Source organism: Scleropages formosus, chromosome 10 (assembly GCF_900964775.1).
Source record: "Scleropages formosus chromosome 10, fSclFor1.1, whole genome shotgun sequence".
Classification (NCBI taxonomy): domain Eukaryota; kingdom Metazoa; phylum Chordata; class Actinopteri; order Osteoglossiformes; family Osteoglossidae; genus Scleropages; species Scleropages formosus.
Genome location: NC_041815.1, coordinates 26,231,353 through 26,243,254, shown reverse-complemented (window position 1 = coordinate 26,243,254; position 11,902 = coordinate 26,231,353). Strand labels below are relative to the sequence as shown.

At 47.0% G+C, this 11,902-nt stretch overlaps 1 protein-coding gene across 1 annotated transcript; it reads right to left on the bottom strand.

Moving 5' to 3' along the window:
* Nucleotides 1-1,326: 1,326 nt before the first annotated feature.
* foxn1 (forkhead box N1) lies at nucleotides 1,327-9,461 on the bottom strand. The gene is made up of 7 exons (XM_018748449.2): nucleotides 9,192-9,461; nucleotides 8,754-8,870; nucleotides 7,544-7,674; nucleotides 6,200-6,296; nucleotides 3,776-3,983; nucleotides 2,575-2,988; nucleotides 1,327-1,695 (listed from the first exon to the last, which is right to left on the bottom strand). The coding sequence occupies exons 1-7, from the start codon at nucleotides 9,459-9,461 to the stop codon at nucleotides 1,451-1,453; spliced, it is 1,482 nt and encodes a 493-aa protein (XP_018603965.1). The 3' UTR covers nucleotides 1,327-1,450.
* Between the last annotated feature and the right edge of the window lie 2,441 nt (nucleotides 9,462-11,902).

Genomic DNA, 11,902 nt, shown 5'->3' with positions numbered 1-11,902 from the left:
TGCAGGGTGCTGGGTGGAAGTATTCCACGTGTCCTCACAGTAAAAGCCGAAAAACACAGAACGACATTATTGCCTCTAAAACAAGCAAACCAAAAAAGAGGGATGGTTAAGTCACGTCTTTGAAATATTTCCGATCCGATCTGTGCAGTGTTTTTTTAAACTGTTAGATTAAAAAGGGTTAAAATAACATTGTCTTTCTGATTTAAAAAAAAAAAGCAGTTAGGTATAAAAAAAGCTGCTTGTAGAACTGCTAGATGGTCCTATGAAGACATTCCATAAAGAAAACATTAGTGAAAATACAATACTAGTATGAGCCAGGTAACATCTCTTCCAAGAATGTGTGTATTTATATCTACATAATCATAGTGCTCAGTAGGAGACATTGTTTTATTAAATATATCTGTCCTGTTCAAAAGAAGGAAAGTGGAAATATTAATACATATATATATGGTTATATGTACAGTATATAGAACTTAGATAAAAAGAGGTATGAGAGATTTTTAATTAATGTTATTACTGTAAAATGATTTGACAACATGTAAAGTTTTGGGCAGTTCCATGCCGGTCCTGAAAAGCAAATAAATGTGTGATTTTTTTACAAAATAACATCCATTGTCCTCAAAGTGTTTTTCGTTTTGAATGTTGATTTAAACTCTGAAAATCCTTTCTAACACCACCTTGTGGCAGATACGTTTGTCATGGTTTTCTAATGCTTTTCTACATCCAAAAGGAGTATAGGGACACATTAAAGTGAAATTTAGATTCATCAGAAGATGAAAACAGCCACACTTCATGATCCTAAGGTCATGCTTTATGACTGCTGCCTTGTTTGAGAAGAAAGCTCAAGTATAGTAAAGGAGTATTTTTATTGAAAAATTTCAATGCAGCCTGTGCCAGGAACAAATATCGACTGACAGTTCTGCCATTTGTAACAGGTCTGAAAATAATACTTCACTCCAAAATGGCACAAAAAGCAATGAAACAGGAGGCGCTGGAGGGTGTGTGTCATACAAATATGTAGAAGTTGCTTTTGAAAGCACTCTACTGTCCCCTAGTGACATGGTGCAATACTCTGCCAGCTCTGCCCACTGGTAGAACATGGGTCTGCAAGAAGATGGAATGGCTTTGAACACTTGGAGATTGACAACAACATTCCCCATTTCCAAGTATCCTTGTCCGTAACGAGAACACTTCAGCTGATCCTGAAACCTTCACGTTCTGCACTGTGTACATTCCTGATGCTCCATAGTTCCTGATATTTTGCTCTTTTCTCACGTTGACCTAATAAATCCGATCATAAAAAAAAATGACAGGACGATCATCTTGCACTCTGACCAGCCCTGAAGTCTGTTTTGATAGTAAAAAGTGTATTGTGTTAGTGTGCCCAGTTGGTCGTTTGCTGGTCCTGGGATGGAGAGCTATGAGAGAACTTGACCCCTACCCATGGAGGTCACAGCAGTGGGATCGGAGTGTTTCCTGTCACTGGCACACAGCCTGCCACACTGTCCATGCTGGCAAAGGCTGCGGAATAGAGTCCTGTGAAGTGCAGATTGGATGGGGTCCCCTTCTCATCCGTGATGCTCCCCACCGACACCTCACCCTTCACACAGTGCCCTGGCAGTGAGGGAGAGCTGGCGATGACCACCAGAGAGTCTGGAGTCAGGCTGTCATCCTTCAGCTCTTCCCACAAGTGACCTGTGAGGAGAAAGGAGGAGTCAAAAGGAGTCAAAGTCGATGCTCTCAATCACCCTGCATACCCCGGGGCCGGAGCTTGGGTTTCGGGTGCCCCTAGGCAGGAATCACCGTAGATTTATACCTCTAAATTAATAAAGGTACACACACATATATATGAATATCGCAAATTATTTTTATTTTCGAGATGTATATATGTACAGACTGCGAGGAGAGGAACATAAAATTTACAAATAAATTATTTTTCATGTACTTATGATAACCTGTTTGTGAACATTACAAGGACAAAACATAAATTTATACTTTAAAGACTAAAAATGGACTGAAAACTAAATTTTAACACTGAAGTTCATTAAGGGAACAAATAGATACAGACTATTGAAAAAGTAAGGGGGCGCAGTGGGTTGGACCACAGTCCTCCTCTTCGGTGGGTCTGGGGTTCGAGTCCCGCTTGGGGTGCCTTGCGACGGACTGGCGTCCCGTCCTGGGTGTGTCCCCTCCCCCTCCGGCCTTACGCCCTGTGTTGCCGGGTTGGCTCCGGTTCCCCGCGACCCCGTATGGGACAAGCGGTTCTGAAAATGTGTGTGTGTGTGTGTGTGTGTGTATTGAAAAACTATTTGCTGTGTTCATTTCATATATAATGTCACCTACAAAGTTGCAGTATTTCAAAGATTGGGTGGTGACGCATTAGATGATGTTTACATAATCTGTATGGCAGTAGACCAGACCTTCTTCAATTTTATAATAAAACCGTATATTATTAAGTAGACCCCTCTTTCATAAGATTACAGTAAGACCCCTTTTTCCTAACATTACAATTTATTTTTCAATTTTAATAGCAAACTTTGGCACACTGCTGTGACCTCATCAATGCCCACGCACCGTGCAGCTGCAGGTCCGTAAGACTGGGATTGAGCGTGTCTACATCGTTGCACAGATCGCCCTCCAGAAGCAGCTCCTGCATTCCCTTTGGAGCACAGTGACTGGCCTGCAGGGCGGCGCCATACCCAGGGTGGTCATGTACCAGGCGAGGGGACTCCAGGTCGGCTGTTCCCGGCGGCATAGCTGAGATGTGCCGCTGTCCATTCGGGTAGCAGTACGGGAAAGAGCTGGGCAGCAGCTGGAGCAAGGGCTGGCTGGAGGGACTCCTCTGGTTCTGCTGGAGGGCATGGCTGCCCACGGGGGACTGTGGGGGGCCAAAGCAGGGTGCATGAGTGTGACCGTGGGGGTGGGCAGGCTGGCCTTGGAGAGGCTTCCACTTCCCTGGACGGTCTCCTAGCAGGCGATCCAGCTCCTCTGCAAACAAATATCCACAGTGACAGTGAAACATTTAAAGGAGACTCAATTAAATACAGTTATATTATTGTAAAATTACATCACTCTGTGCTATGCTAACATCTTTGTGGTGTGGGGAACTAATAATGCCACTGCTACTATAGTAACAGAGTTAATGTACGGTCCTGTGGTATCCTACGCTATTCTAACACCCCTTCATTTTATAATACCCTGTGGTAGCCTATTTTGCGATATGCTAACACCCTTTTGCTATAAGGCCCTGTGATATTTTGCACTATGCTAACACCCTTTTGCTATAAGGTCCTGTGGTATTTTGCGCTATGCTAACACCCTTTTGCTATAAGGTCCTGTGGTATTTTGTGATAACACCCTCTTGCTATAAGGCCCTGTGGTATTTTGCACTATGCTAACACCCTTTTCCTATAAGGTCCTGTGGTATTTTGCGCTATGCTAACACCCTTTTGCTATAAGGTCCTGTGGTATTTTGCGCTAACACCACTTTGCTATAAGGTCCTGTGGTATTTTCTGATAACACCCTTTTGCTATAAGGTCCTGTGGTATTTTGCGCTATGCTAACACCCTTTTGCTATAAGGTCCTGTGGTATTTTGCGCTATGCTAACACCCTTTTGCTATAAGGTCCTGTGGTATTTTGCGCTATGCTAATACCCTTTTGCTATAAGGTCCTGTGATATTTTGCAATAACACCCTTTTGCTATAACGCCCTGTGGTATCCTGTACTATGCTAACATTTTCGTTGGTCCTCGGCTACTGTCCCGCCACGCTCACCAGGCCGGGCCATGCTCTTGCGCACTGTGAGCGGGTCCTTGCGGCGCCACTTGTGCAGCTCTTCCTGCATTTTCTCCACCTTGGCAGGATTCAGGGCCCACAGGCAGCCTTTCCGCGAGGCGTTGCCATTTTTGTTCTCCACCTTTTCAAAGCACTTGTTGAGCGACAGGTTGTGCCGCACTGAGTTCTTCCATCCATCGGGGGCCGTCTGGGGGAAAAAGGAAACAGTCGGACGCGTGACCGGCAGGTTAGACGATGGGGTCTTCCGTCAAACCCCTGCACTAAATAGAGTACTTAACCAAACATTCCTTTACTCATCCAAAATCAATAATCACTTGTCCTAATGCAGGGTTGCAGTGGTCCAGAGCTTATCCTGGAAGCACAGGGTGTGAGGCAGGGTACACTATGGATGCCCATCACAGGGCAATCACACACACACACTAAGGGTAATTTAGAGTCATTCCTTCACCTGAAACACATGTCTTCGGAGTGCAAGGAAACCCATAGACACACAGGAAGACACGGAAACTATCTACGGATTGAGTTGGATCAGCCGGAGCTGAGGCACCAGGACTACCTGCTGTGCCACCCTTCAAACAAACATGTATCATGAATTATTGAGAACCCAGCAGGACCAGGGGGTAACCGCAGACTTTGTGAGCCATTGCAGAAAAAGCTGAACACAAGAAAAATAGAAATGGGTCCCAAGCAAAATTCCCGTGTTGCCTTATTAGAAGTGGGTGCGTGTGGTCCATGGATAATGCCCCCGTGGTGCCACGCCCCACAGCCTAGGGGCTGAACAGCGCCAGATGTTGCCCATCATTTGGACGGCGGATTTGATTCGCCTTGCCCTTCTAAATCACTTTTATGGCGTTCTTCCACGTGGACAACGCCTTCGCTTCCAGCTCACATGCTTCACATTTCATCTCTGTTGGAGAATCGCCACATTTCAAAACACGGCGATGTTTTTTCAGCGATGTGGATACGGAGCATGCTAATTTGTGGCCTTCGGAGAGGAGGTAACGAGACTGGATTCTTTGAAAGACACTTGGTGCGCGTTCAAGTGGGAGAAGGCTTCATTAATGGAGAATGTCCCGAAGGCTAGCTTTCAGACCGAGAAGTTAGTGAATAATAAAAGGAATATACTGTTCCGCAGTATATCCAGGTGGCCCTCTGCACTGTCCAGATGTTGACAGATTCAGACACGAGACGTAAACTCCAGTTTCCTTCTAGTGAATTGTGAGTCGGAGCAACGCACCTGGGATATTATGCAAAGCAGCCGTTGTTTTCTGTAACCATAGCAACTTACACTAAGGGACAGAAGGTGTTCTGTTACTTTGTTTGAAGCATGCAGTTAGAGAAGCCGAATTTGCACAGCTGGACACAAGGCCGTTGACGTGCTGTAGTAGAGAAGGGATCGAAGAACTGCATGTGAGAAAATCAGCAAAGGAGAGGGAAGGAAAATGTGCCAAATATTTTTTTTTTAATTGTGGCAACAACACCTGCGCTGCAAGTCTGCGTTTGCCTGTGAAAACACACCCGTTTCACGTAGCGCCCCTCTGAGAGATGCGCTGCTAAGAAGCGATAGCCAAAATCGGCAACAGTGGACACAGCGCGATCAAGCCCTGACAGGTTCTGCCCGGAGGGTCCGAGAGGAGCTGCTGCACTGGCAGAGATCTGCATTAATACTCATCACGACATTAATCATGGATGGACCCTTGCCAATTTCTGCACCGGCAGGGAAACCACGGAGCCAAGCTGCAGCGCGGATATCCTGCACAGAAACACTGGAACGACTTCCACCAAAAGGTGTTTGTGGTGAACACCATCCAATATGGAATACCTAAAAGTGTGGCAAACAATGGAAACTATAGGTTGCTCAGCAGGGGGCCACAACTTAAAAGTTGACTTTTTTTTTTTAGCAGATACAAAATTGAAGAAAAAATATAGTATAAGTACAGAGAAAATGGGAATATGCATCAATATTTCACAGTGGCAGAATACGTACATTTAATGGATGTTTTTCCCCCAGAAGTGATATACCCATTCATTCAGGTAAATTTCACCAGAGCAATTCAGCGCAAGTATCTTTCCCAAGAGTGTTGCAGTAACAGGTGGGATTCGAACCCCTGACCTTCACATTGGCAAGCAGCGGTGGACTACCTGCTCTGTCCCGAGTTCCTGATGAACACTGTATGTCAATTGCGAACGGAGAAGAAAAGCTGCACTTGTGGTCTACACTGAATGGATCAGAGATTGTCAACTGCCTTACTGTGGTGTTTACCATAGTAATAGTTTACTCAAGGATTAAAAACAGCCAAAGATGCTTAAACAGCCATGTGTGATATAATGACCCCTCTCTTTTATTTAACTCTACCGGTTTTGCCGCAGTAGACCAGATGCACAGAGACTCAGGGCCTTTACCTTGAAATAAGGGAAGTTCTCAGTCATGAAGCTGTAGATCTCGCTGACCGGGAGGCTGCCCGTCTTGCTGCTCCGCAGGGCCATGAAGATGAGGATGCTGCAAAAAGCGCAGGACCGAGAGCCAAGTCAGCAGCAGTCATGGGTGTGTGCGTGCTGTCTAGGTGCGTTATCGAGCATGGTGGACTCTGGGAAGTCTCTCTGTGACATGAAATAACTATCAAAGGCATAGGCGTGGTGAGAAATGTGTTCTTCTCCTGTCTCTTTCTTGGGGGTCAGAGTGTAGCAGTCTTATTGCCTCCTTGTCATTGACCACCTGATAAAATGATACTGATGCCGAGACCCTGCGGTCATGGTGGCGAACGCAGTAAAGATATGGTCTTTCTCAATCCCTGATAACAGCGATAACAGTCTATGTGCACCCCCTACCTAAGAACCCAAACACCATGCAGTGCATTGGGAGCTACTGCAAACTTCTCACCTATCACACCTGGCACACCTGTCAGCCTCGGGGTTTCATCTGTAACTTCTGATGGAGCGCACACATTAGCATATAATTAACATATCTAAAGAAGGAAACTGAGCTGAATGGTACTATAGGTGAAGGTTGACAAACGGGTCTCAGCCTCCTAAGATGATGCCAACCTTTTCAAATCATTCTTATAGCCTTTTTCCTTTAACACCACGATCAGTTATTTGACAGTAAGAGTCATAAAACAATGGTTGATCTTTCAAGCAACGGCTTGTAAACAAAACCGTGGCAACAGATAATCGCTACGAATCATTTGCATTTTATATCAGTGGAGCCCATCCCTGGTCCTCCAGAGGTAACATCCTCGAGGTGTTAAATGATACATTTCAATTAATTATGTGGCGCCTGAAAGAACAACCCATGAGGTGACTCACAACCTGAGACCTTAAACAAGGTGACACTGAGGTTGCGCAAACACCACCACCTCCTGCAGCCCTTGAGGAACTCTGCTCGTCACATTACATTTACATTTATTCATTTAGCAGATGCTTTTCGCCAAAGCAACGTACATGTCATAGAATGCATTCCTTACATTACTAGAAAGAGAGACATAGATGCAGACGTGCGAATCTTAAGTAAAATTAGTTTGCTTCTTTCTGCTTTAAGCACCGATGCTCATCGCACGAGTAGCTGCAGAAAACTATCAGAATATCAACGATTCCAAATCACCTTCCTATTCCTTTTTTCCTGAAGAACCTCTGACAAAGATGACTTATGTGGATTGATGTTGATATATCTTGATTTTCTTATTGTTTCAAGGCATCTGCCACTGACCTGCCCAGATCTTTCTTAGAAAAAGTTGCTGTTGAGCGTACCTGTAGGAGTAGATGGGTTTGGGGTATCCCGAATGCACTGTGGAATTTGAGGGACCTTGAGGAGTGACACAGTGGTATGTGTACTGAGAGCCACTGGACGCAGGGTCCGGTGAGTAGACATCTGTTGGGAACTGGAGAAAAAGCACACATACATACAAGCTGGTTTAAATATATGACATGTGGGTACTCTCACTGACAGAGCATGAGGACATATGAAAGTCTTTGCCCAAAAAAATGGTTTCACTTCCAAAAGGTCATTTTATGTCATGGCGGTGTTCTTGGGTGGTCTGTTATTTTTTTAGCATGTTAAGAGTAATTTATTAATATAAATACAAACATACTCAGGTGTCAGCTTGCTATGTGAAGGCCTCGCAGATGTCAACGCTGAAATTTTTAATTCCTTCCTGAATAACATGCAACATGCAATGAGCTCCAGGGATGATCATCAGATTTTTTTTTTTAAAAAGTCAAGATCTGGCAGCCAAGCAGGTGAAGGAAATACAGGACAAGTCTCCATCTCACCCAAAGGCTTCGTTCACCATGGTTAGGTCTGCATCCTACAATGTAAAAACGGTCTTTTCTTCTCCAAACGCCAAGTAACAGCCCAGGTCTAGCTTCTGTGCAAAACCCCACACAGTGGAGTATTGTTTCGTCAAGGTATGCCTTCGGGACCTTGTTTCACCTGCATCTAAGCATTTTGGCAACGCATGGCGTGCATCTCTTCAAAGCGCATTGCTCTTTTTTCCTTTATGCAATCACACGGCTTCATTTTCTGGCATAGATTAGCTGTAGATCGTGCTCGACATATTTTGAACAGTGTAAACTAGGGTAGAGATACAACACCGATACCACACTAGTTAAACAATACCTTCTTTATGCAGCTCACATTAATTCTCAGGAGGTAGTGGGAGAGCCAAATTACCAAACCACTTTGACAGCAGCTTTGCAATATTAATCATCCAAGTGAACCTCTGGATTTTGTGGCTAATATTTTGTTATGTATCCGATGCTTTTATACAACAACACATTTACACAGCAATATATTTTAAAAGGGCGATTCAAGTGTCTTCGGTACAATAGCAGGGTTATTCATGGAACATGAACTAGCAACGTTCTGGTTTCCTGTCTCTTTTGCCGTTGTGTTTGGTTGGCAGGGTGTGGCATCCTTCTTGGCACATGATGGAGGGAGGACAGGATGAAGGAGGGGTACCTGTGCCTCCGTCAGTCTTGACGGCTCAAGGGGAGGGAGGGAGCCATAGGTGCTGTGGATCTGCTCGGGGTAGCATGGGGTTTCCTCTGGAACGCCCAGGAAGTCTCTCTCCGATCCCTGTCAAACATTGAGGGAGCACACAGGGCGAGTGTGAGTGTGAGGAGGGAGTTGTGTGTATCTGTCAACCTGGTATCCTACAACCAAGGGGATCCAACCTCCCAGCTCTGCAAATTCCCTCCCCTGGTTTCAATAGCCCAACCCCTGTCCATTCTGACCCCGCCCCCATCCTCGTTGACCCGATCTCTTGGTCACTGTACTCCTCATGTGGTCTTGAAACCTATACCTTATCTCAGCACTTGGTAGTCTATAGCTCATTCTGCTAACTCAGTAACTAATATCTACCCACTGCTTGTGAAGCACTCCCATAATCCCCCCTACCATTGTTCTGGGAGTCTGCAGGATGCATCCCAAGGGTGGACCCCAGGGGTTCCCGTTGTCTGTTGGATCTTGGTAGGGCTGTGCAACAGGGGGAGCCTCGCGGATCCCAACACCTTGGAAGAGGTCGAGGGTGCGAGGGCAGGCTGGGGGTTCACAGGGCAGGCCTCCGCCGCTGTACTGCCGGTGGTAAGGATGGAAGCGTCCAGGACCTCGCAGCAGCTGTTGGCCGGCCATGACCTCGTCAGCACTGTGTCGCCGGTACTTCTCCATGCCGGCGCTCTTTGCCCTGTAGAGAACTCGACCTCCCTGGATTAAAGGCAGAGGCGTCTCCTGAAGGCTGGTGCTCTCATGCTATCGAAAGATAAAAATAGACAGCGAGACGCTATAAAATAATTTGCCAATGTTGCCACTCTGCACTCTCGCTTTATTACGAAGTCAACAGTGCAAAGTACTTTATATTAACGGCACGATGTCATTAATGAGGCTGTGGAACGGAGGTTAAAGGTGAGCAATTTGTTAGAGGATACAGGGTTTTCGTTGACTGGGCTGATCTTAGATACGTTCACTCACAGCGCTAATCCCTCGGAGCTGTAATTAATGAGTCTAAATAAATATGATTAATGACTGGATCAAGAATGTCTCCTCTGGGGATCCCTTCCCTTTAAAGGCATGTAGTGCTTCAGACCTATTAGCACACAGGTGCTGGTGGGCTCAGCGGGGCCCTTGACACCACTTTGAGGTAAGGGGGGGTCAGACGGAAGGCAAGGCAGCTGTTTTGATTGAAAAAAACATGGAAAACGTGGCCCTCAGCGGTAGGAGAGAACCACATGATTTCCTCGGCTAGCTGGGGCAGGTAGGAGGCAGTGTACCTGTGAGGGTTCGACTTCTGGGCAAGGGGACATTTGGGGATCGCAGGTGTGCGGAGGCATGAGAGGGGACACTCGTGGACTCCCGCTTGCCCTGGGGGACAAGAGCGGGGCCGTGGGGTCGGTGGACATGGCTCTCTGCTCCGCACCCAGAGGAGAGGCTCCAAGCTCCTCGATGGGACAGGAGGACAGCACCTTAGTGAACGGGTCCCCTTGGAGCACCTGCAAGGACAGAATCCTTTAGTCTGGGCCACATGACACAAACGCCACAATCCTGCTGCTGCCCGGCATCTTCTATTACATCTTCTGAATCATCGATCCACTCTGCATGTGGATGGAAAATGAAAGTGTCTCCTGCGCAGCTGAAGCCACCGAGCATCTCATGAAGACTGAGGGCAGGCATACAGGTGAGGTCATCCTTGACCCCCTCTCGCACTAAGTCAGTGCCACCGACCCCCACGAAGCTCATTAAAACTGCCAGCCAACCATGATCATTAGGTCATGCCAAAACAAAGCGAGAAAAACCAGAGGGAACTGGAGCTGGGGGGTTTTCTACCCCCCCCCAGCTGACCCTCCTAGATGGGTGATGCATCGAGGCATCGGTGCGGGGAAGGAAAGTTGAGAAGGGCTCTCTTGCTCGACCACCGGTGATATGACCCTACCTGCCCGACTGGAAACACAAGCCAGCGTCCCTCCGACTAACGCAAGAGCGAAAAAGGAAAGTGGCTGAGCAGGGCTGAAACTGTCTCTCGTCTGAGTGGGCGTGGTCAGAACAAGGGGGCGGAGTCACGGGGAATTTGACGGCACACCGCCCTGTAATCAGGGGGTTGCTGGCGCACGGTCGTTCACGGGTCCCCCCAGTAAATTGCAGTGTGCCGTGTTGACGGCCTCTCGGCTCAGAGGTAGATGACACTCCCTGTCCCCCAGAGGCCTTCGTTAATTGATTTTTTAAATATTTGCTTTATCCCACGGTTGCCAGGGTGCTGCGCCTTTCACCAGGCGGATTTATTTTTGAGAAAAACCTTATGCTGGCACTAAATCAGTGCCCCGCTAAAGCACAAATGCTCACATTGTCTGGTGACTGACAGCAGCGGAATGGCTCAGGGTAAACTCCAGGGTACCTATTCCGCACCTCTGCCAGAAAGTCCCGCTGCACCTCTGAGATTCGTCTACCTTACAAACACGGGTAAATAGGGCTGTTGTTACACTGGATGTTGCATCGAGCGTAACTTCCAGTCGGAGCCGCTGCGGATTCCACGGGCGCAGCAAAAACATGCGGCCGCCTTCTCTGGCGCAAAAAAAAAAAGTTGGACTTAATTTGATACGATATTGTTTAAGTGGGCTTGACGTCCACCTTGGTTCCACTTCCTCTTTCGCACCCGTAACCTCAGCGCCCTTGAACACCGGGCTTGTTCCCTTGGCATGCCGTGACAGTCACCGGCAGGCCGTCCCACCTTCGCTCCGTTTGATTGGCGTCTTAAATGGACTGTGTGCATCCCTCTTTTCACTTTCCCTCAAAGCCGCCGCGATCGAACTAATTGATTTTTTTTTTTTTAACTTTCTTCCCCTTTTATATCTTCAGATCTATATTGCGGTGGTGAGTGAACCCCCTCTCAGATAACAAAATAAACACTGTTTAAGTGAACTGCCATCGCTGGCAAGTATCATTTTGTGGACTGACTAGAATTTCCAGGAGCCGTTAACGGAAGGTGTGCAGCGACGCCATATGAGTTTAATATTTGTGCTAGAGAGGCTGTCACTCATCAGTCGTGGCACAGCGACACACCGCGTAGCGCTGCTGCTTCGCAGGTCCTGGGCTGTCCTTCTGGACGTAGGTTGGAATCC

Bases quoted from the DNA above. Each gene is read 5' to 3' on its own strand.
- foxn1 (XM_018748449.2), bottom strand. From the start codon at position 9,461: ATGGAGAAGTACCGGCGACACAGTGCTGACGAGGTCATGGCCGGCCAA. The intron at 7,675-8,753 runs GTACCCCTCCTT...CTTTTTCTCCAG, and splicing joins CAAGACTGACGGAGGCACAG to TTCCCAACAGATGTCTACTC. The intron at 3,984-6,199 runs GTAAAGGCCCTG...TTTTTCCCCCAG, and splicing joins AGAACTTCCCTTATTTCAAG to ACGGCCCCCGATGGATGGAA.